The following is a 24,563-nucleotide window of genomic DNA, read 5'->3' as shown; positions in this document are numbered from 1 at the left end:
GGAGCAAACTCCCTCCACACCCAAGCGCTCCTTCCCATCCTCTCAGGATCTGTTCCCTCTTCCCCTGAACCTTTCAGATGTCCGGAAATGAATCCTTGGGATTGCACTGGAGCAGGGTTTATAGGGGATGCTGGAAGAGTTAGGGTGTGGGAATGGCTGGCTGGTGTCCAGGCAGAGAAACCAGGCAGGAAACAAATCTGGAGCAGGGAATAATCCAGCAGGGAGCGTTTCGGGAGTTAAGAGGGAGATGCCAGACAAAAAGCTCTCCTGGAACATCGAGTGGATGGTGATTTCATCTCTCCTGGAATTGCAAATGATCTTCAAACAGCACAGCACAAACACTGCCTGGGCTTGGGAATGAGGTCGGCACAGGCAGAGCTGGGGGGATTTGCCCAAGGTCATCCTAAAACCACACCCAGCCCTGGCTAGGCACAGGAGGATTATCTGTTCCTCACTTCCCTGCTTCTAACGCCTCTTCCACCCGACAAACGAGTGGACCCTTGTGTTGGAAGGGACCTCAAAGCCCCTCCAGTGCCAGTCCTGCCATGGCAGGGACACCTCCCACTGTCCCAGGCTGCTCCAGCCCCGGCCAGCCTGGCCTTGGGCACTGCCAGGGATGCAGAGTCCAGAACCTCTCTGAGAACCCAGCCTATGGGAGGTTCCTGTGCTGAGGAGTGGATCCAAGACCCAGATTTGGGCTGGCACATCCGTGGTGAAGCCCAGACCACAACAGCTCCAGCTTGCCACGAGTCCACCAAACACAGAGCAACAAAACCCCTTCAGTGCTGTGTTTGAGGCCAAGAATGAGCCAGGAAAGCAGGAACTGAAGTGTTTTTCTCCTTCTGTCAGGAACTGACATCCATCCCTTCTGTGCCTGTTACTGATGAAGAATGAACCATCCCAGACACTTCCCTGAAGCAGCTCCCTTCACACAGGCACCAACCAGCTCTGGTTTGCCGCTTCTCCTGGGATCAGCAGCCAGCTCCAGCTCCCAGCGCTTCCCTATCTGCCCATCTGGAGGCCCCTGGAGCTCTCCAAATCCGTGTGCCTGTGCAAGCCCCGATCTGCAGCTGGGCCTTCTCCCCGAAACGCCTTGAGGCTCCCTTCCACGTCCTGCCTTTGTCTGCTCCTGTTTGTTCTGTACCCACAGGAGCAGCTCCCCAAACCCTGGGAGCAGACACGGCTCCCTGTGATGCCTTAAGTTTTAGCTTTCGTATTTTCCACATTCTGTACTGCACTGGTATCTAACTCTGAACTTCATATAAAGTGTCAGCAAGTTCTCCTCACAGCTCAGTCAGACAAAGCCATCCTTTCCCAGCCCCTTGGGTTTTGGGCAGCTTCGGGCCCAAAAAGTGCAAACAGCAGGGAATTGAGGAGAGCAGTCCGGGAGGATGGGACTGCATAACCTGGAGCTGGAATTGGACAATGAACCCCGGTATGGAAATGGACCAAACTCATAAAAGTGTGAACACTCGTGACTCAGAGTCCATCTTGGGTGTAGCCCTGGCTGGGCTCTTGCACTGCCCAAGGTGTGTCCTGTGAAGATCTTCAATAAATCCCTACTTTATTGCTTTAACTCTGTCCAGCCTCTGTTCCAGGTAGCCTCTCCAGGCATCACCCAAACCCAGCAGTGGACACTCAACCCTGGAAGCTCCGGGCTGTGTTTGCATTTCCAAGGAGCCTTTTGGCTCCTCTCGGTGGCTGCTGCAGATGAGGGATGCACTTCCCCCTCCATATCCGTCTCCCAGCTCCTTGCAGAGCCCTGCTCCAAGGGCAGTCCTGCCCAGCCCTTCTCTGGTGCCACTCGGGCACGAGCTCGCCCTGTTTGCCAGGATTTGCTGGCCAGAAGCCATTCAGGTGTCACACTGCCATGGGAAATGCTGGGAATGGCTGCATGGAGAGTTCTGCTCTGATTTAACCCTGAGACTGAGCTCTGCTGGCACCACTGACACTGCTCCTGACAGCGGAGGGACAAAGCCTGGCACCACGGGTGGCACCCTGGTGACAAAGCCTGGCACCACGGGTGGCACCCCTGCCCACAGCAGGGGTTGGAATTGGAGATCCTTAAGGTGCCTTCCAGCCCAAACCATCTCAGGGTTGTAGAAAACAAACACATCCATCTACAAGACACCCTGGCTGTGCTCTGTTCCAAATCCTCGCTGCTGAGGGCTCCATCCCAATCCCTTTCCTCATCTTACAACCCCAAAACCACTCTGGGAACAGCCGTCCCTTTCCTGAACCTCTCCTCTACCTCTCTACCCAACATCAGAATTTCAAAACAGACGTGAAACTGGTCCTGATTTTTAAATTTTTTCTCTCCTTTTCTTTTTCCTCCTACTCTGTATCAGTTTGGACCAGGTTCAGCTTAAACATCCTGGGCTCCAGTCTGTAGGAAGGGTATTTACAAAATAAAGGGTGTGAAGCCTTTCCCAGGGGTGGAGATTTTGTTACTGTGGCCACCAGGAACAGAAATTCCAAGAGAAACACACGAACCTGGACATCACATCCTATTTGACAATTAGGAAAGAAAACCCCAATTCTTTTCCCCTCCTCTCTTTTCTCTCCCTTTTTTCTTCTCCTCCAGATGTTGACCAAAACAATTGATCTGTTTGAAAATCATCTGCAAAGCAGCTGTTCAACACATGGAAGAACATTTCAAAATTCACCTGCCAGGAATATCAGTCAAAAACAAAAAAAAGGAAGAACGAGCAGTTAAACACAGAGCTGCTGAATGCACAAAATCTGATATTTTTTTCTCTCAAAAATAACACAAGATGCACATAAAAAGCAGGTTAAATTAAAACTAAATTAGGAAAAAAGCTTTGGGTTTTTAAAGTGCCCCACAGCACGACAAGAGCTTTGATACTCCCAAGGTTTTCCTAAAAATTTGCATGACAAATTTTTCCACCCAGCTGTGACATTTAAGGATTTCTCCCCCATTATTCCTCTGTGAATCACAGAATCATTATAAAATCAGGGAATGGCTGGGGTTGAAAGGGATGTTAAAGCTCTTTCAGTTTGTTTTTACAGGAATTCAGAGCGACAGGAGGAGAGGGAGCAGCCTCAGGCTGGGCCAGGGGAAGCTCAGCGTGGACACCAGCAGGAATTGGTGTGGCCGGACGGTGTCCAGGCAGAAAGGGACCTGATGGACAGCAGGCTGGACACGCCAGCAGTGTGCCCTGGTGGCCAAGAAGGCCAGTGACACCTGGCCTGTGTCAGAACGGTGTGGCCAGCAGGAGCAGGGAGGTCATTCTGCCCTGTGCTCGGCACAGGTGAGGGCACACCTCGGGTGCTGTGTCCAGTCCTGGCCCCTCAGCTCGGGAAGGACCTTGGGACGCGTCCAGAGGGGACAAGGAGGCTGGAGAGGGAACACAAACCCTGTGAGGAGCGGCTGAGGGAGCTGGGGGTGCTCAGCCTGGAGAAAAGGAGACTCAGGGTGGCCTCAGCACTCTCCACAGCTCCTGAAAGGTGCCTGTGCTCAGCTGGGGCTGGGCTCTTTCTCCAGGCAGCACTGGCAGAACCAGAGCACACAGGCTCAAGCTGAGCCCAGGGAAATTCAGGTTGGATATCAGGAAAAAGCTTTTCCAGAAAGGGTGACAAAGTTCTGGAATGACTGCCCGGGGAGGTGGTGGGGTCACCAGCCCTGGATGTGTTTAAAGAGCCTGGAGGTGGCACTGGGTGCCAGGGTCTGGCTGAGCTGTTGGGGCTGGGCTGGACTCGATGCTCTTGGAGGTCTCTCCCAGCCCAGGGATTCTGGGAATTCTGTGAATTCTGTGAATTCTGTGAATTCTGTGAATTATGTAATTCTGTGCAGGTCAGACACAGCCATTATTGGTGCTTACCCTGTCACCTTGTAGGACCTCCTGTTTCTACCACAGCTGTCAACCCTCAAGGGTTGCAAAGTTTACAACTATGGCAAACAGATATTGCCAAATACCCATCTTTCAGAAAATTTTAAAATATTCATGTGTCTGTAGATACTTTTTCAAGCGCAGTTTTGGCTTCTGCACTCACAGAGGAAACAATCAATCATACTTGCTGTCACAGTTTTACATGAGAGACATTTTAGAAAGCGATACAAAGCTCCCAACCATGAAAAAACTGGACATGCTTCTGTGAAAAACACATGTTAAAAGAGAAAAGAAACCTGGAAACTATTAATAAAATTTTCCTTATACCATTTTAAAATTTTAAACCTACTTTACCTTTCTCCTAATCCTATCTCACAACAAAAAATAAACACATGAATAATTAACCAACACCAAAACCCACCACACTCTTTGATACATCAACCAAAAAATATTTTTAAAAAATCTTCAATTAACAAACCAAAACCACTACGCTTGCCAGCATTTTTACAAGCTTTTGCTTCTTTGGGGTACCCAAGAAGTGAAAACGGATAATAAGGAAAGCTCCAGCAGGAAGATCTGGAATTCTGACCCACCATAGGAACAGATCCCGGTGCCACAGCCCCTGGCAAAGGGCAGCTTGGCCATTCCCGGTTCCAAGGTTCCCTCCTCATCCCGTTTTTATTTCCCTCTCCTTTCTCATCTCCCCGCTCCTCAGTCCCATGGATTGATCCTTGCACTCGGTTCCACGCAGGCACCTGCTAAAATTAACCCAGATTATCACACCAAATTAAAGAATTTGCCTCTCCCCCGGGAAGGTTTTCCTAAAGAGCATTCCAGCCCTGCTCATTCCCTGCATTTCCTGGGAATTCAGCCCCGGGGGAAGAAGCATTTATCACCTGGCAGCAGTGATGGCTGGGGGTTAGAAGGGAGAAATGGAAGAGGAAAAAAAATCCTTAATCGAGCTGAAAAACCCTCATTCCTGTGCCTCAAAACAAAGTGGGAATTTCCACGGGAAAAGGCAGGCTTTGCTGCCAGTGAAATCTGCCGGGAAGCAAGGTCAGAGCCATCATTTAGAGCAGCCACATGAGAGTCATTTATAGCCGGAGCAGAACAAAACCTCCCGCGGCCGTCAGGTGATGTGCCAGCCCAGCGAGCAGCAGGCATTTCTGGGGATGGGACTCCCTCCAGCCGGGAACGGCACCGCGAGGGGTTTCAGGAGGGTGACACCCGAGCAGGGACGTGACACGAGCGTGTGGCACCTCGTTAAGCGGCGCACGGCGACACGGTGACAAAAGGCACCGCTTCCCGCAGCCCCCGGCGCTGCGGAGGCGTCGGCAAAGAGAGAACGGAGCCCACGACGTGAATCAACAGCCCCAGCGAATCAATCCCTTGCCAGCACAAAACCTCGGCTTTAATCATCGGGAGGAGCTCCAGAACACAGCTGGAAACCCGAGCAGGCGGCCGGGCTTGCAGCAGAGTGCCTGGGACAGGGGGAAAATCACCTTTTGCTTTGGAGCTCGGTGTTTGCTTCATGTAAAACTCGCCAGCTGCTGAGGTTTAACCTTCCCAGTGAGGGGCGCAAGAACGCCCAGAGCCCCGAGCACCCCACAACCATTCAATCAAGAAATGAATCTGTTTAAATTCAAGTTTTTCTTGTGGCTGAGGGTCAGAACTGGATGGGCTTTAAGGTCCCTTCCAACCCAACCCATCCCGGGATTCCACCATTCTTCACGGAGTTGTCACTTCACAACCATTCAGCTGAAATTGGATTCAACCTCAATTGGATTAAATTTTTTTTTTTTTTTCAACCTGAATTGGATTAAATTTAATTTTTTTTCTTGCTGCAGGGCTCAGAACTGTATGGGCTTTAAGGTCCCTTCCAACCCAGCCCATCCCATGATTCCTCCATTCTTCATGGAGTTGTCACTTCACAGCCATTAAATCAAGAACTGAATCTGATTAAATTTAAGTTTTTCTTGTGGCTGAGGGTCAGAACTGGACAGGCTTTAAGGTCCCTTCAAACCTAACCCATCCCACCCCGTGCTTCTCCTCTCAGCTGAAGAAAGGGGCACAGAGCTGTCACCGCACAATCATTAAATCAGTCTGAATCTGATTAAATCCAAGTTTTTCTTGTGGCAGGGGTCAGAACTGGACGGGCTTTAAGGTCCCCTCCAACCCAACCCATCCTGTGATTCCACCATTCTTCTCCCAGCTGAAGAAAGGGGCACAGAGGTGTCATGACAAGGTTAAGATTGCCCAGTTAATCAGTTTGGGAGGCTTAATTAAGGCTCCCTCCTCACTAATAACAGGATTCCCAGAAGTTCTGTGCCTCTCAGCTGCTTGGATCTGGGAATACTCCAAGAATTAACACAAACATCCACCACCCCCCAGAGATGATGAGCGATCACCTCATCATCCAAACACCACTTAAACCCCCAAACCAGCAGCCACCACCCCCTAAAGCTGATGAGCGATCACCTCATCATCAAAACACCACTAAAACCCCAAAACGGAGCCAATCCAGGTGACTCAGGGCCTGACTCACAGCTGTGAACACCTGGAGCTGCTCCCCAGCCCCTGGGTTCACCTGGCAGTGGGAACGGGTCCGAACTGACCCCAAATCCACCCCACAGCCCAGCCAGGGCAGCGTCCGGCTGCTCCTGAGGGGCTTTTCCAGCTCCCTCTCCACTCCCAGCTCTTCCTCCACCCCACTCTCGAGAGATTGATCCAGCAGGAAATTCACTCAGCCTAAAGTGAGGAATTGCATCCTCAGCTTGGAGCCACGGGAGGAGAGCACGGAGAGAGGGGTCAGGAGAAGGTCTGGAACCTTCATCCCACACCTGCCCAGTGTGGGGTGCAGGAACTCCCAGAGCCCCAAGCACCCCACAACCATTCAATCAAGACCTGAACCTTGATTTCTTGTGGCAGGGCTCAGAACTGGATGGGCTTTAAGGTCCCTTCCAGTGTAGGAAGTCATTCTTGGTTGGGGTGAGCCGGAAAGGTGGAGGTCATCTGGCTAATTGGCTTCTCGCCACCGCCCTCCCAGGGAGGCCAGTTGTAGGAACGTTGTTGTGTTGTCGGGCCTCACCCCCTGGTTGGGGTGGCCCGGAAAAGTGGAAAAGTCTCTCCTCCAACCCCTGTCTCCAAAGAAAGCCTCAGTAGTCTTCAGCCGTCCGGTCTCAAGGTAGTTTATTGTGTGTTATCTAAAAGATTTCTCCCTGAGCTGCTGCGGTCCGTTCAGCAGTCAGGCAAGGGCGCACTCCCACACCCAGGGGGCTGGTGCCTTCTTTTATATCACACATTACGTGTTAAATGTTTACAGTTTTTCCCCAATGCCCATCACCTATATTGAACAGTGACTTTCTACTCTAAACCAATCTGTGAGTGCCAACATCACCATGAACATGGAGGTTGGGAAGGAGAAGGAAAGAGGACAGGGCACACCCAAATCCTTCCATCTTAGAACTTCTGACCCCCATGTACAAAACTCAGACCCCTCTGTACAAGGCCTAAAACCCCCCTGTACAGCACTCAAAAACTCTTCCTCTCACTTTGTGACTACTTCTACTATAATATCTAAACCTTTGTGATTTCTTGCTCTTCCTGCAAGGTTGGTAAATTGTTCCATGGATCAGGTTCAAAGCCACAGGGGTCTCTGGCTGCATTCCAGGGTCTCAGATGCTTCTGACCTGGGCCTGGAACATCCAAAAGTGTCCAAGGGACATTCTGGTGTCTGACATTCCAGCCCAACCCATCCTGTGATTCCACCATTCTTCTCCCAGCTGAAGAAAGGGGCATGGAGTTGTCACCTCACAACCATTAAATCAACAATTGAAACTGCTTAAATTTAAGTTTTTCTTGTGGCAGGGGTCAGAACTGGACGGGCTTTAAGGTCCCTTCCAGCCCAACCCATCCTGTGATTCCACCATTCTTCTCCCAGCTGAAGAAAGGGGAGCTTTAAGGTCCCTTCCAACCCAACCCATCCCGGGATTCTTCTCCCAGCTGAAAAAAGGGGCACGGAGTTGTCATTTCACAGCCATTAAATCAAGATCTGAATCTGTTCAAATTTAAGTTTTCTTGTGGCTGAGGGTCAGAACTGGATGGGCTTTCACCTGCAAAATTTCACCTCAGGAATGAGGAATTCCAGCATTTCCAGCAAGAACCCAACAGGAACAACAATCCCAGGGATTTTCCCCCAGAGCTGATCTCTGCAGGTGGCAGAGAAACCCAGCACCATCTATAATGTCCGCATATAAATATATATAAAAATATCATCTACTCCTTCTATTCCTTCCCATTTTACACCCTACCAAGGTGAAATACAAATCAGAACATCTAAAGGCAGACAGATCAATAAAATGCTGAACTGACAGAAAAGAAGATTTAAAATGAGAGTGAAAAGAGGAGAAGAGTCACTGCAATTTTCTGGGAACTCTTTTTGTCTCAGAACTGCAAAATCACAGTATCTCAAGGATGGGTGTTAGAATTCCAAGGAAAGGGGAAAAAAAAAACCAAGAAAAATATATTTATGTAAACCAGCCAAGAAGAATATACTGAGATTTTGTTTCTACCAAACACACAGAAGAATCACAGTTCCACTACAAATTTCATCTATTTTTATTAGACTTTTACCTCTATATCAGCAAAGTTCTGTTGGATCTGAGTGAAAAAAAATCTCTTATTTTTGTTCTAAACCTCCTTTCACCAGACGCTTCAGCTCCACATGCCAAATTTTATAGCCACGAGCCTGGGGACAATTTGATGGCTCCCAAATCTGATTTTATTCCAGTAAGGCCAGGATATTGAATGTTATTTCTTTCACTAACTCATCCTGAGGAGGAGAGGACCGGGATGAATGAAAAGCCTGGTTTGAGTGGCTGAGCAAAGGAGGAGAAGGAACAGTTTGTACTCCCAGATCCCCTCCAGCAGCACATCCCGAGCAGAGGGTCGCAGCTGGGAGCTCCTGGGGAATTCCAGGATCCTCCTGGATCTGTGGCTCTGCTCCTGGGATTAGGAGCAGCCAGGGAATGATGCAGGTTTGAAGCTGTTTCAGGCTCCCAGCTCACCCTTTGAAAAAAGGGTGAAATCCCTTTTTTGCTTTAACACAGAAAAGAATGGAGAGGGGTGGGATGAAGAGTTTAAGCACATTTAAGTAGAAAAAAAGGATGCCCTGAGGGTGTCTAAAAATAGAGATGGGATTAGGATATCAAACAGAAAGGACTCCAAACACTGGGGATGGCAGTCAGGATCTCAGAGGAAAAATGTCCTTTAGTGAGCAGCTGAACCCCCTCCTAACCCTAAAGAAGGCATTTTAGGGGGATGAAGGAACCAAGATCCAGACCTTGCCCTGCAGGGATGTGCTCCTTCCGAGGGGAAACTGGAATTTCAGGGAAGCCACCCAGAAGGAAATCACTGTTCTGGAGACAAACCCCCTCACCCTGGGCCTTGTAAAAGGGAGAGGAAATTTTAGAGCAACCCGAAAAGAGGGTGGAAGTCCATCAGCAGGGGAGGTGATGAAACCTTTCACCCCAAAGTTTCACGAGGTGAGAGGCTCCCTTAGGACAGGGACACTTGTTTCCTTACACCCCCAAAAAGGTTCACAGGGGACAACTCCTTCTCGTGAGCTTTCCAACGGGAAGGATGCCAAAAACCAGGGAAAATGTGCATTTCCCTACAGGCACAGCAGGTACACGCAACGCCCTGCTCCAGGGAGTACCTGTGTCCACCTGAGCAGCCGGAGACACACGGATGGACGCGCCAGGATTCACAGCTCCACACACTCCTGGGGTGCAGCTGGAAGGCCACAGCACCCCAGAGAGAGGGGCACTCCCAAAACCCCCCCCGACACACCCCACATCCAGGTATGGGCACACCTGACCCTGCCCCGGGTGCCAACGTCACCGGTGGCACCTGGGACATTTTTATCTTATCCACATTCCCCAGATAACCCTGGGAGCGTGAACCTGATGTGAACCCACACACACCCTGGAGCTCACACACCTGGGGGTGCAGGAACAGGGTGTAAGGGCACCCAGTGTCACCTGGGGGGGCAGAAATGGGGTGTAAGGGCACCCAGTGTCACCTGGGGGTGCAGGAACAGGGTGTAAGGGCACTCAGTGTCACCTGGGGGTGCGGGAAATGGGGTGTAAGGGCATTTAGTGTCACCTGGGGGTGCAGGAACAGGGTGTAAGGGCATTCAGTGTCACCTGGGGGTGCAGAAATGGGGTGTAAGGACACCCAGTGTCACCTGGGGGTGCAGAAATGGGGTGTAAGGGCACTCGGTGTCACCTGGGGGTGCAGGAATGGGGTGTAAGGGCACCCAGTGTCACCTGGGGGTGCAGAAATGGGGTGTAACGGCACCCAGTGTCACCTGGGGGTGCAGAAATGGGGTGTAAACGCACTCGGTGTCACCCGGGGGTGCAGAAATGGGGTGTAAACGCACTCGGTGTCACCTGGGGGTGCAGAAATGGGGTGTAAGGGCACCCAGTGTCACCTGGGGGTGCAGAAATGGGGTGTAACAGCACCCAGTGTCACCTGGGGGTGCAGAAATGGGGTGTAACGGCACCCAGTGTCACCTGGGGGTGCAGAAATGGGGTGTAAATGCACTCGGTGTCACCTGGGGGTGCAGAAATGGGGTGTAAATGCACTCGGTGTCACCTGGGGGTGCAGAAATGGGGTGTAAAGGCACCCAGTGTCACCTGGGGGTGCAGAAATGGGGTGTAAGGGCACTCGGTGTCACCTGGGGGTGCAGAAATGGGGTGTAAGGGCATTTAGTGTCACCTGGGGGTGCAGAAATGGGGTGTAAACGCACTCGGTGTCACCCGGGGGTGCAGGAATGGGATGTAAACGCACTCGGTGTCACCCCACATGTCCCCACTGCACAGACAGGCCGTGGGGGGGAGGGACAGGACGCACACAGACCGCCAGGCGTGGCAGAACACGTCCCCAAAATGCAGCCACAGCCCTGGAGCAGCCCCGCGGCCGCGGCAGCACCTCGGGGTCACCGGCTGCCGCCGCGCACCGGGGACCCCACCAGCCGCTTGCCCGGCCGAGGCAGCGCCGCGTCCCCGAGCCCCGGGCCGGCTCCCCGTCCCCGCCCGCGGGGATGTCCCGCGCAGCCCCGCCGGGAGGGCTCCCTGCCGGGGTCGCCCCCGTTACCTTCTTGACGGTGCGCGGCGCCTCGGTGACGGTGCCGTCGGGGCTCACGAGCGCCTCGGCCGCGGCGCCGCCGCTGTCGCCGCCGTCGCGGTGCCGGTGCTGGGGGTGGTGCGGGTCGCTCCTCTTCATGGCCGAAGCCTGCGGCACCTTGGCGGCGGCCGAGGACACGCCGGCGGCCGAGGACAGCCCGGGGCAGCCGCCCCCCGGAGGCCGCTCGGCGGAGGGGGCCGGGGCCGCCTCACGCTCGGCGCCGGGCACGGGGCAGGCGGGCGCCGCCGCCGCCGCCGCCGCCACGCCGTGCCCCGCCGCGTGAGCGCCCACAGGCTCGCACGGCGGCCCCGCCGCCTTGTCCATGGGGCCGCCGAGCTCCTTCAGCTCCACGGCGGGCGCGGCCACCGCCACCTGCACCGACATCGCCGCCGACCGCTCCGGCTCCGCTCCGGCTCCGGCTCCCCCAGGGCCGCCGGCCCCGCCTCGCCCCGCCCCGCCGCCTCGCCGCCGCACTGCATGCCGGGACATGCAGTCCTCCCGCCCGTGCTCCGCCCCGTCGCGACTACAGCTCCCGGCAGCCCCTTGCAGCGCGATGCCGCGCCCCGCCGCCTCGCGGGGCCGCGCGGGGGTTGCTGGGAGTTGTAGTCCGCGCGGGGCCACCCGCCCCGTGAAAGGCATATTTGGTGCTTTCTTCACGTTTTGGTGAATTTTCGGTGTTTCAGCCGCCGGGCACGGGATCGCAGAAGCACTGAGGTTGTAAAAGACCTTCAGGACCATCGAGACCAAGGTGAGCCCGATCCCCACCTGATGTTACCAGCCCGGAGCTCTGAGTGCCGCCTCCAGGAATTCCTTGGACACCTCCAGGGATGGGGGCTCCAAGCTTCCCTGGGCAGCCCCTGCCCAGGCCTGACCCCCTTTCCATGGGGAAATTCCTGCTGGTGTCCACCCTGCCCCTCCCCTGGCCCAGCCTGAGGCCGTTCCCTCTCCTCCTGTCCCTGTTCCCTGGAGCACAGCCCGACCCCCCCGGCTGTCCCCTCCTGTCAGGGACTCGTGCAGAGCCACAAGGTCCCCCTGAGCCTCCTCTGCTCCAGGCTGAGCCCCTTCCCAGCTCCCTCAGCCTCTCCCGGGGCTCCAGCCCCTTCCCAGCTCCCTCAGCCTCTCCCGGGGCTCCAGACCCTTCCCAGCTCCCTCAGCCTCTCCCGGGGCTCCAGCCCCTTCCCAGCTCCTTTGTCCCTTCTCTGGACTGGATCTGTCACAGGACTTGGTGTCCCTGCAGGGCCACGGTCTGGCCAGGCAGCTCCCCAGGCCTGGACCAAAATTACGGAATTTCGGAGCCAAAGGGGTTGGAAAAGCCCTCCCAGGCAATGAAATCCAACCGCTGCAAGGCCACCACTGATCTGTGTCCCCAAGAGCCACCAGCAAGGACAGATGTCCCACCAAGGTGATCCCAATGGGAAAGCAGGGCCAAAATTCTGGAATTTCAGAGCCAAAGGGGTTGGAAAAGCCCTCCCAGACCACGAATCCCAACCAACGCCAGGAAAACCCCTGGCAATGAGGAGCCACAACATGCTGGCATGGGGAATGTGCCATCCAAAAGCCCGGGGCTTGCTGTCCTGCAGGCCTGCTGGAGCTCAGCCTAGAGGCACAAACCAGTAATAAACCACAACATTTATGATTTACACTCACTGATCTAAGCTTCGCCACCTTTTCTAAATCCGGTTCTTTGGGAATGTTCCTCTTCTGGAGTGCAAACCCACCCTTTCATTATTGTTACTGATTGAGACCAGCCCTGAGAGAAGAACCTGGAGCTGTTGGCGGGTGAGAGCTTAATTAATTCTCAATTCTCAAGCGTCAGTTCCGATCCTCAAGTGCCCAATTCTCAAGCCCCGGGCGAGCTCGGTGTTTGGGATGAGCTGGAGGAGAGGAGAGAGGGAAGGAATCCACAGAGACCTCCCCAAAAATCAGGAGGGAGGGGAGAGATGGAAGCAGCGGAGAGCCCGAGAGGCTGGAGGAGGAGGATTTTAGGGAGAAGGAGTCACGGGAGAGGGGCAGGAATTCCAGAGGGGATCGGAGTTTAAGGAGAAGCAGCGCATCCCTGTGTGCCCGGGATGTGATGGGGACAATTCCCGACCCCGCCGAGCCGAAGCTGTTTCCTGCTGGAGCAGCAGCGGGATCGGAGTCCGCAGCTCGTCCCTGCCTCTCTCCGGGATCACAAAACTCCGGCTCGGGGACGGGACTGGAAGCTGGAGCAAAATCCCTCCCCTCCCACCGAGAGCAGGAAAGGTCGCAGCTGCTGCAGCGCCGCGGTTCTGCTCCGGAGAGGAGGTGGTGCTGGCCTGAGGTGGAGAAATCTTCCGGCATTTATCGTCTCAGATCGCACCAAAAACCCACCAGGGTGTTTGGGCCAAGGCAAAATCCCGACCCCGATCCTCGTCTGCGGAGGAGAGGAGCTTGTGCTGCCCTGGAGATGGAGAAACCCTCCAGAATTTATCATTTTCTGGTACCAGAGATCCCGGAAAAACCAAAACAAAACCCACCAGGTTGTTCTGACCAAGGCAAAATCCCGTCCTGTGATAAGGAGAGGAGCTTGTGTCGACCTGAAGATGGAGAAACCCTCCAGAATTAATCATTTACTGGTACCACAGATCCCAAAAAAACAAAAAAAAACCACACCAGGTTGTTTTGACCAAGGCAAAATCCTGACTCTGATCCTCTTCTGCTAAGAGGAGCTTGTGCTGCCCTGGAGATGGAGAAACCCTCCAGAATTCATCCTTTCCTAGTAGCACAGATCCCAGAAAAAAACCCAAAACCAAAACCCACCAGGTTGTTTTGGCTAAGGCAAAATCCTGACCCTGATCCTCTTCTGCTAAGAGTTTTGCTGCCCTGGAGATGGAGAAATCCTTTAAAATTTTTCATTTCCTGGTGCCACAGATCCCACAAAAAAACCACCAAATTGTTTTGCAAACCCCTCACAAATGCAAAATCCCGACCCTGAGCTCTCCTCTGCTGAGGAGAGGAGCTTGTGCTAACAAGGAAATAAAGAAATCCTCTGGAATTTATCATCTCAGATCCCACAGATCCCACAAAAAGATCCCAGGTTGTTTTCACATCCTTCACCAGGGCAAAATCCTGACCCTACCTGGCTCAGCGTGGGCTCTTCCTCACCTTTTAAAGGATATTCCTAAAATCAGGAGAGTGGCAGGGATGGTGTTTTCGTGGGATAAACACCCTATGCTGCTGCCAGCACCCCCAAAACTCCTGGTGTTGATTGGCCATAAATTCCAGAGCTGATGCCTTGGGAAGGCTGAGCTGGAGCAGAGGCTGGGCAGAGCTAAAGAACAAAGCAGGGATTTATTGCAAGGATCTCCTCATGGATCCACCTTGGGCAGCACCAGAGCCCAGCCAGGGCTGCACCCAAGATGAACCCAAATGGTCCCAAAATGCACGAGCGCTCCCGGGGGCTCTCACTGGGATCAGCTCTGCTCCATTGGCACCTTGGAGTTCATTGTCCCATTCCAGCTTTAGCCCATGCAGTCCCATCCTGCTTGTTTTCCTCTCCCCAGCCCACGTTGTTTGTGCTCCGGGGGCTGAGGTTTGGATCATTTGTCCTTGGTGCCCAGCTGGAGCAGGAATTGTTTTGTCTCCTGCTCTGTGCAGAGAGCTCACCATCCCATAATGTGAAGCCCAGACCCGCACACCAAAGCAGCTCAGAGTCTGAAAATACAAAAGCCAAACCTGAGGCATCAAGGAGAGCAGAGAGGTTATCCCAGGGATCCAGGCCGTGCCTGGGGATTTAACTGGGAAAACAACGGGTATCTGGAGGGGAGGGAGAGGCTCCTTGGGGAGGGAGGCTCCAACAATTGGGGCTCTGTGAGAAGCGGGTAGCTCGGGGCTGCCTCCTTTCCTCGCTCCCTGGCACCAGGCTGGGATGGCTTTGCCTGCAAGTTTGGGAGAAAACAGCCCTGGAAAAGCAAAATTCCTCTCCTTGAGAGCCGTGGCTGGGTGTAGATCCACAGCAGAGTTTGGTTTTTCCCACGGACAGAATTTAAGGCAGCACAGGAGGAAAAACCTGCATTTTCCAGGTTGTTTTCTGTTCCAACTGAGATTTCATCCTTTTAATTCCACCAGGTGGGTGGAAAATGCCAGCATTTCTCCGTGGGGATCAGTGGTCCAGTGAATCCACAGGGAATTTCCCAAATTTCCTGAAATTTCCCCGTTTTTCCCCAGTGAGACCTCTGGAGGTGTTGGGAGATGTGTGACCCTCTTCACTCTCCTGCACCTCCCATGGGAATGCTGGAGCTTCTCCCTAAGGATATTTCAGGGAAATTTGCTGGATTTTGGCAAACTGGGGCTGTTTTCTTCCTTCAAAATTTTCTCCCCCAGCGCCAAATCAAGGTGGGTTTTTTTGGGAAGGGATGTGACGTTGTCAGCACATCTCCTGCTGCTTCCAAAATTAAAATATTTTGGTGTTTTTTGTTTCAAAATGGCAAATCTCGTAGGAATAGTTTTGTTAGAACTGGGTTTCTCACCAAGAAACCCACGAAATACAAAATATAGAACAAAAGAAAAAAAAAGCCCAAAAAAAGGAAGATAAAGAGAAATATTTTGTTTCATCCCGGACAATCCAGCTTTGACTCTGGATAACAAACACTGGAAAAATGCAATTTTCACTGGCCAATTCCACCTAAATTTCAGGGTCTGGTTTTCAAGATAACCAAACCCTGCAGCTGCAGGGCTCTCAAGCAAAATAAGAAAAGGATCTTTTCCAAAAGCAGCATTTCCGCACCCCCCCCCCAAAAAAAAGCACCAGCGCCGTGGGAAACTTCGGATGCTTCAGTGGGAACCCGCCCAGGAGCACCCCCATATTTGGGGCTACCCAAATTTTGGGGTTTTTGGGGATATTTTAGCCCGTGGTGCCACCTGCAGGCAAAGGCCCCGGTTGTCCCCAGAACTGCCCGGTTGTCCCCAAAACTGTCCAATTGTCCCCAAAACTGCCCAGTTGTCCCCAAAAGAGAGCCCGCGAGGGCATTTCCAGCCCCTCAGAGCTCCTTCCTGCAGGTGGAACAGGGGGTTCAAAGCACTTTAAAGCAGTTCTTAATGTGCTTTAAAGCAGGTTGAAACACTTCTTAAGTGCTTTAAAGCGGTTTAAGGCAGTTTTTAAAGCAGGAGGGTTTTTAGGATAAAGGACAACCCCCCTCCCCAAAATGTTTTCCCACATGGATCCCTCCCCAAAAGACCCCAGAGCAGCCACTGGGATTGAAAAATCTGTAAATTTAATACTGATACAGGAGGGTTTTTCTTTTACACAGCAAAAATGAACCCGTGGAGGTCACTGGGGTAGCAAAAAAAAAAAAAAAAAAAAAAAAAAAAAAAAGCCAGGAGCCTACCAGGACTTAATAAAAATAGGGAAAATCCAAACACCAGCAGGGACTGGAGCCCTCCTACCTCAGGGCTCCCCTGGGTTTGCTGTCACTTGATTTTTATTTATTTATTTTTTTATCCCAAAAAAATAATTAAAAAAGCTTTGCTCTGGGGGTTGCTGACCCTGATTCACCTCGAGCACCCCAATGTTTTTGGGGTTTTTTTCTTTCTTTGCTCAGGAGCACCCATGCAGCCCAAGGTGCTTCCTGTCCCGTCTCCCTGGTGCTGCCACCCCACTAATCCTGATTTGGGTCTGGCTCAGCTCTCTGGGGAGCTGGAAGGCACTTTGGGGTCTCAGAAGGGATTGGGGTGAACCCAAAATAGGGCTGCACACCAGGGATACTGCTGCTGCTGCTGCTGCCCTTGACTGGGCTCACCCCGAGCAGAGGCATCACGATACAAACATTAAAAAATCAGAAATTTTAAAAAATTTGCTATTGGCACAAGTGGGGGTGAGCTCTACGTACCTCTAGCCATGGGTGGGGCAGAGCTGCCCCAAATCTACCCTGATCTAGGCTGCCCCCAAGTGTCCCCCTGGTCCTTAAATCCCTGTGGGATCTGGGGCTTGTCCCACTGACAGCTCCTTTCTCCCGGTGATGCTGGAGGGAATCCCAAAACCTCGCCAGGCCGGGAAGCGCACCGGAGAGACGACTCCTCCAAGGGGAGAAATGGGATGTGGTCAGGTGGATGGAACATTTGGGATGGATCCCCGTGGGATCGGGTGGGTTCTGCTGTCCCCACACCCTCCCCACATCCCGCTGGGATCAGAAGTCCGAATCGGGCTCCAGCAGCTCCGCGTCCACCAGGTTGGTCCGAGAGTGGATGGGGGCCAGCCCTGCCCGGCAGCCCTGAGTCCTGGTTGCCCCGGGGCGGGGCAGGGGGCCGGGCTGGGGGGGCCACAGGGGGCCCCCGTTGTGGTGCCAGCGCCCGGCGCCGAGGCCGGGGCTCTCGGGGTCGGCGGCGCCGCTCTCGGGGCAGAAGGGGCTGCTGATCACGTGCAGGACGTTGGCCCTGCGGCCGCGCCCGTCCCACGGCCCCCCGGGGAAGGTGGCATCGGGCTGGACAGCTGGCAGGACATCGGGGGCAAAGGCCACCAGGCAGGGCTGGGGGGGCAGGCGGGGCAGGCGGGGGACGGTGCTGGGGACGGTGGAGCGCCCCGGGTAGCGCTCGGGGTCTGGGGTCACCTCCTTCTTCTTCTTCCTCCGCTTCTTCTTGCGGCCGCTGCGCTTCTGCAGCTCCGGGGACACGTCGGCCTCCACCACCCACAGGTTGGCCCGCTCCTCTGGTGGCACTGGGGGACGTGGGGTGAGGTGGCTGTGAGTGGCCACATCCCGCCCGTGTCCCCCGCCACCCCCCAACAGCCCCCGCCACCCACCTGATCCCACGGGGATCCATCCCAAATATTCCATCAACGTGATGGAATACACCCTCCCCGCACGCCCCCACCACCCCAAGCCCGCTTCATCCCCCAGAAATTCCCCACGAGGTTCCCAAGGACTTGCCAGGTGTCGCCACGGGTGTCACGGAGATGTCCTGGGGCAGGATGGCCCCTCTCCTGGCCACCATCTTGGTGACGTGCTGGGCCCACGCCGAGGACACGTCGGCCGACGGCTCGTTGATGTTGAACGCCAAGCCGGCTGCGGGGACAGGGGGATCTGGTCAACAGGGGGCTTTGGGGATGCCGGGGGGCTGCTGGGGACGTCCCCTGCCCCTGGCACGTACCCACGGGGCCGTCGTGGGACACGGTGTGCATGCTGAAGGACAGCTCCTGGCCCGGGTCGCGCAGCAGCTCCTTGCGCTTGGAGAAGGCCTTGGCGATCATCTTGCTCTTCTTGATCCTCTTGGGCTGGTCATCACTCTGCCCCGTCAGCCTGGGGACACGGAGGGCACAGAGGGGACAGGGGGACACAGCTGTCACAGCTGGGGGCACAGGGACCCTCCCCAGCTCCCCCTCCTGCACATGGGGACACGGGACTGGGGAATGGGTTTGAGGATGGAGGTGTCCCACAAACGCCACATGGGAGAGGCCACCCCGTTCCTGAGCTGCTGCGAGCCCACAGCTCAGCAAGCTGAGGGACAAACGTCTGGGAATGTCCTCCAACATCCCATTGGATGGGGCAGGAAGGGCTCCAGAGAGCTGGGGTGACATCCTCGGGTGACACTCTCGGAGTCCCACCTGCACCAGGTGCGCTTCCAGATGAGCAGGGTGGCCTTGGTCCAGACCCAGGTGCTCATGGAGACGCCGGTGCCGAACATGGCAAAGAGGTTGATCTTCTCCACCAGGAGGCTTGGCCGGTTCTTGATCTCACAGTCCGGGATGGGCTTGTTGGTCTGCGTGGCGATGGTCACGTTGGCCTCACACCTGCAGGGACACACGGGGGACAGTGGCCGTAAGGAGCAAGGACAGCCCACGGCCCCCACAGCTCTGCAGGGTGGAGATGTGGTGGCACCACTGGTGGGGGACAGGGGGCTGTCCACTGCGGTGCCACCGTGTCCCCGTCACGCCCTGTCCCTGTCCCACTCACAGGACGTATTCCCGGAAGCTGCGCTCCCACTCGGCCTGGTTGAAGAAGTCATAGAAGTGGCAGCCAAAGGTGATGAAGACGAAGCCGAAAGCCAAGAAGCCAAAAATGCCTGGAAGAGAAGAGGGACATCCAGCCAAACTCCAGTGACACGGAGACAAAGACGCCGCACTGGGGCCATGCCACCACCACCACAGCTTTGTCCCCCGCTGCTGCCACCTCTGGGAAGGGGCTGTGTGACAAAATGTCCCCATTCCCACCCGGATTCCCTGGGGAACGGTGCCGGTGAAGCCCTCACCCAGGCGCAGCATGGTCTCGTTGATCTTGCTGGCCGCCTTCTCGCTCAGCAGCCCGGGGTGGTTGCTCTTGATGGAGAAGAGCGTCATGACCCCTGCGGGGAGGACGAGGGGGTCAGGGTGTGGGGACACCCACGGTGACCCCATCCCTTCCCAGAGCAGAGCCACACCTACCCCGGATGAGGAAATAGCCCCCCACGATGAGCACGAGCCCGATGGGGGCCAGCACGAAGCCGGCTCGGTAGCGGTAGTTCTTGTAGCCCACAAAGCAGATGCCACTGACAGAGTCACCGTCCACCTGGCAGCGACAGGGACAGGGACAGGAGGGTCAGCTGGCTGCGGGTGTCACCCTGAGACACCTTCGCGTGACGGTGGCCCCGTTACCTGCGCCACGGCCAGGATGGCCACGGTGAGCACGAAGGGGATGGACCAGGTGATGAGGTGGAAGTAGGAGGTCTTGCCCAGCAGCGGCTGGTAGGTGGTGCCCAGGGCCTTGAAGGACGTGTGCCAGGCGTAGGTGAGCATGACAAACCAGATGACACCCGACATCAGCGAGTAGTACACGATGACGAAGATGATGACGCAGGACAGCGTCTCGTTGGAGCTGCAGAGAGGTGAGGCAAGAGCGTCACCCACCCCCGTGAGGGGACACGCAGGAGCACGGGGGTCAGCGAACCCCGAGAGCCCTCCTTGGTGCCGGGGAAAGCTCGGGTGGCGGGCTGGGGACGGAAGTGACACCTACGTGGGCTCGCCCAGCCGCATGGTGCCGTCGGCCCGGCACACGATCTCGTCGCGGGCGCCGTCCATGAACTGTGCCAGCCAGCCAATGCTGCCCACGAAGAAGCAGGCGTTGACGTAGAACAGGATGACGGCGGGGTAGCGGTTGGAGTTCCTCCAGTCAGCGACAAACGTGGCCTGGAGGGGTGGGGAAAACGACAGCTCGGTGCCCGCCCCCCTTTTGGGGACGGCTCCCCAAAAGGAGCCTGTGCCTCACCAGGGTGAAGAAGGTGCAGAAGATGGTGACGGAGCTGAAGGCGGCGATGTAGACGTGCATCTCGCGGTGCTCCTTCTCGGTGAACAACGGGTTCTGGCACTGGATGCCGCAGCCCTCCACGTCCTCGTACCAGCTCTTGGGGTTGTCCGTCCTCACCAGCGGCGCCTCACACTGCCCCGAGCTGTTGAACTTGATGTTCTGCACCTCGTTCTGCCAGAGGGGAAACCAGGCCGTGAGGAGGAAGAGGAGACACCCCCGTGGCCAAGATGGACATCAGTGCCCTGTGGAGGGCAGGGGACAGCTGGGTTCCATAGAATCACCAGGGAATCATGGAAGGGGTTGGGTGGGAAGGGAGCTCAGAGCCCCTCCAGTGCCACCCCTGCCATGGCAGGGACACTGGACACTGTCCCAGGCTGCTCCAGCCCCAGGGTCCAGCCTGGTCCTGGGCACTGCCAGGGATCCAGGGGCAGCCCCAGCTGCTCTGGCAATCCCAGCCCAGCCAGGAATTCCTAATTCCCAAGATCCCATCCATCCCTGCCCTCTGGCAGTGGGAGCCATTCCCTGTGTCCTGTCCCTGCAGGCCTTGTCCCCAGTCCCTCTGCAGCTCTCCTGGAGCCCCTTTAGGGGCTGGAATGTGCTGGAAGCTCTCCCTGGATCCTTCTCCTCTCCAGGCTGACCGACACCAGCCCTTCTGTCCTGCAGAGAGTGACTCTCCCTCCCCAGGCCCGCGTGCCCGCGCCGTACCGGGCAGCCCTCGGGGAAGCGGTCGGTGGTGCACTTGAGGAAGTCGGGCCAGCCGCGCTCACGCTCCACGATGGTGCAGGGTGCCCGGGTGGCCTGGCACAGGGTCTGGCTGGGCAGCTCCACCTGCCCATCCTCACACTTGGGCATGTAGACGGCGCAGAGCAGGGGCTGGATGACGTCCCAGCAGCGCGGGGCATTGCGCAGGCCTGTGGGGAGGGGACAGCACTGTCACCACCGCCGGCACAGCCACCTCCTGCTGTCCTCACAGCACCCACACAGCTCTGGAACCCCTCTGTGGGACCCTCCTGCTGTCCCCACAGCGCTGGGACCCCTCTGTGGGTTCTCCTGCTGTCCCCACAGCACCCACAGAGCCCTGGGACCCCTCTGTGGGGCCTCTGAGGCACCCTGCCCATCACCAGGACTGCCCCTCCATGCTGTACCCCCATACTGCTCTTGTTCACACTGTGCCCACCCCCAGCCCCGATAAACCATTTTCCATACTGCCCCCATCCCCAGACTCCTGCTGTACCCATTCCGAGGCCATTCTATCCTGTTCCCCCTCTACACCACACCCTCCCTGTACCCCAGTCTCCTGCTCCCCTCCACATTACATGATCTCCACTCCTCTGCTGTACAGTTCCCTGTACTGTGCCCATCCCCAGACACCCACAATACTGCTTCCCTCCATGCTGCACCCATCTCCAGTCCCTTTCCAATCAGTTTTCTATACTGCACCCATCTCCAGTCCCTTTCCAATCAGTTTTCTATACTGCACCCATCTCCAGTCCCTTTCCAATCAGTTTTCTGTACTGCACCCATCTCCAGTCCTTTTCCAATCAGTTTTCTATACTGCACCCATCTCCAGTCCCTTTCCAATCAGTTTTCTATATTGCACCCATCTCCAGTCCCTTTTTAATGTTTTCTATATTGTACCCATCTCCAGTCCCTTTCCAATCAGTTTTCTATACTGCACCCATCTCCAGTCCCTTTCCAATCAGTTTTCTGTACTGCACCCATCTCCAGTCCTTTTCCAATCAGTTTTCTATATTGTACCCATCTCCAGTCCCTTTTTAATCAGTTTTCGACTCTGTACCCATCTCTGGGCCCAACCTTCTGCTCCTCTCTATACTGTACCCATCCCCTGTACCCACCATGGAGTTTTCTATACTGCAGCCACCCCTGGGCCTGTGCTATCCCATATCCACCCCCTGTACCCCAATCTACTGCTGCCCTCTCTACTGTACCCATACAATGTTTTACGATACACTTTTCTACACTGTACCCATCCCCAGCCCCCCTCTATAAAGTTTTCTATGCTTTACCCATCCCCAGCCCTTTGCTATAAAGTTTTCTATACTTTACCTATCCCCAGCCTTTTGCTATACACTTTTCTACACTGTACCCATCCCCAGCCCCCCTCTATAAAGTTTTCTATGCTTTACCCATCCCCAGCCCTTTGCTATACACTTTTCTACACTGTACCCATCCCCAGCCCCCCTCTATAAAGTTTTCCATGCTTTACCCATCCCCAGCCCTTTGCTATAAAGTTTTCTACACTGTACCCATCCCCAGCCCTTTGCTATAAAGTTTTCTATACTCTATCCATCCCCAGCCCCCCTCTATAAAGTTTTCCATGCTTTACCCATCCCCAGCCCTTTGCTATACACTTTTCTACACTGTACCCATCTCCAGGCCCCCTCTATAAAGTTTTCCATGCTTTACCCATCCCCAGCCCTTTACTATACACTTTTCTACACTGTACCCATCCCCAGCCCTTTGCTATTAAGTTTTCTATGCTTTACCCATCCCCAGCCCTTTGCTATAAAGTTTTCTACACTGTACCCATCCCCAGCCCCCCTCTATAAAGTTTTCTACACTGTACCCATCCCCAGCCCCCCTCTATAAAGTTTTCTATACTTTACCTATCCCCAGCCCTTTGCTATAAAGTTTTCTACACTGTACCCATCCCCAGCCCTTTGCTATAAAGTTTTCTACACTGTACCCATCCCCAGCCCCCCTCTATAAAGTTTTCTACACTGTACCCATCCCCAGCCCTTTGCTATAAAGTTTTCTACACTCTACCCATCCCCAGCCCTTTGCTATAAAGTTTTCTACACTCTACCCATCCCCAGCCCCCCTCTATAAAGTTTTCTATACTTTACCTATCCCCAGCCCCCCTCTATAAAGTTTTCTATACTCTACCCATCCCCAACCCCCCCCTCCAAGCTCTCCCCCCCCCTTCCCCGCTCCCCATCCCCCTCCAGCCCCATCCCGGGCCTCTCCCGCACTCTCCCCGCTCCCGGCGCCGTCCCGTCCGTACCGGACCAGAGCAGCAGCTTCCCGTGCGCCTCCTCCTGCGAGGCGGAGTCGGTGGCCAGCAGCGTGGAGGTGGCGGCGTAGGGCAGCGCGGAGCCCAGGCAGGCGCCGAAGCGGAGCCGCTCGCAGGGCGCGGGGCGGCGGCAGCGCGGGGGCCCGGCCGAGGCGTTGGGGGCGGCGGGGCAGCGGCCGCCCAGGGCCAGCGCCAGGGCCAGCGCCAGCGCCCAGCGCCGCCCGCCGCGGCCCGGCCACATCGCGGCGGTGCTCGGCGGGCTTAGGGCGGCTCGCAGCGGGGCGAGGGGCCCGCCATGGCCCCGCCGCCTTTGTTGGGCTCGCCGGGAGCGAGCGGAGCGGCCCCGCTGCTGCTGCTCCTCCTCCTCCTCCGCCACCGCCCGCGGCCCGGCCCGGCCCGCGCCCCCCGCCGGGGCGGGCTGAGGGAGGGACCGCGGGGGAAGCGCTGCGGAGGGTAAGAGACGCGATTTGTGAGGGGAAAGTAGCTGGAAACTGAGGGGAAAATGCCTTTTTTTTCTTTCTTTCTTTTTTTTTTTTTTTTTTTTTGCGGGGGGTGGGGGAGGAAAGAGTTTTGTGAGGGAAAAGTTCCTTGCGTGAGGAAAGAGTCACTTTCGGTCGGGAAAAGTTTGCTTTTTGTGAGGAAAAGTTGCCTTTTTCTCAGGGAAAGTTCCTTTTTGTGAGGGAAAAGTCGCTAAAAGGTGAGGGGGAAAGTCGCTAAAAAGTTAGGGAAAGTCTTTTTTTTTTTTTTTTTTGTGAGGAGTCCCCTTTCGTGAGGAGTCACTTTCGGTCGGGAAAAGTTTGCTTTTTGTGAGGAAAAGTTGCCTTTTTCTCAGGGAAAGTTCCTTTCTGTGAGGAAAAGTTCCTTTTTGTGAGGGAAAAGTCGCTAAAAGGTGAGGGGGAAAGTCGCTAAAAAGTGAGGGAAAGTGCTTTTTATGGGAGGAACGAGTCTCCTTTTGTGAGGAAAAAGTTCCTCTTGTGAGGAAAGAGTCACTTTTTGTCAGGAGAAGTTTCCTTTTTGTGAGGAAAAGTTCCCTTTTTCTGAGCAAAGGTTCCTTTTTATGAGGAAAAAGTTGCTTTTGGTGAGGGGAAAAGTCGCTAAAAAGTGTGGGAAAAGGTTTTTTTTTTTTTTTTTTTTTGGGAGAAAAAAGTCCCCCTCACAAAAGGCCTTTGTGAGGAAAAAGTTCCTTCTGAGAGGAAAAAGTGGCTTTTTCTGAGAAAAAAAGTCACGATTTGTGGGGGAAATATTCCTTTTTCTGAG

At 55.1% G+C, this 24,563-nt stretch overlaps 2 protein-coding genes across 3 annotated transcripts in view; both read right to left on the bottom strand.

Moving 5' to 3' along the window:
* Positions 1-11,481, bottom strand: part of AHCYL2 (adenosylhomocysteinase like 2) — a 63,976-nt gene extending 52,495 nt beyond the window's left edge. Inside the window, exon 1 of one of the 2 annotated variants that reach the window (XM_068189317.1) lies at positions 11,010-11,481. In XM_068189317.1, coding sequence (XP_068045418.1) covers positions 11,010-11,423 — 414 coding nt within the window. In that variant the 5' untranslated portion in view covers positions 11,424-11,481. The remainder of the gene's footprint in view (positions 1-11,009) is intronic. The other variant, XM_068189318.1, reaches the window with a different exon arrangement.
* A 4,779-nt stretch (positions 11,482-16,260) lies between these two features.
* SMO (smoothened, frizzled class receptor) lies at positions 16,261-23,774 on the bottom strand. The gene is made up of 12 exons (XM_068189316.1): positions 23,298-23,774; positions 20,978-21,183; positions 20,234-20,443; positions 19,982-20,154; positions 19,624-19,843; positions 19,414-19,537; positions 19,242-19,334; positions 18,947-19,055; positions 18,598-18,783; positions 18,144-18,292; positions 17,924-18,058; positions 16,261-17,712 (listed from the first exon to the last, which is right to left on the bottom strand). Exons 1-12 carry the CDS (start codon positions 23,545-23,547, stop codon positions 17,186-17,188), a joined length of 2,382 nt encoding a protein of 793 aa, XP_068045417.1. The 5' UTR covers positions 23,548-23,774; the 3' UTR covers positions 16,261-17,185.
* Positions 23,775-24,563: the final 789 nt, after the last annotated feature.

This window comes from Anomalospiza imberbis, chromosome 5, assembly GCF_031753505.1.
Source record: "Anomalospiza imberbis isolate Cuckoo-Finch-1a 21T00152 chromosome 5, ASM3175350v1, whole genome shotgun sequence".
Classification (NCBI taxonomy): domain Eukaryota; kingdom Metazoa; phylum Chordata; class Aves; order Passeriformes; family Viduidae; genus Anomalospiza; species Anomalospiza imberbis.
The sequence above is the reverse complement of the archived record's forward strand: the minus strand, read 5'-3'. Positions and strand labels throughout refer to the sequence as shown.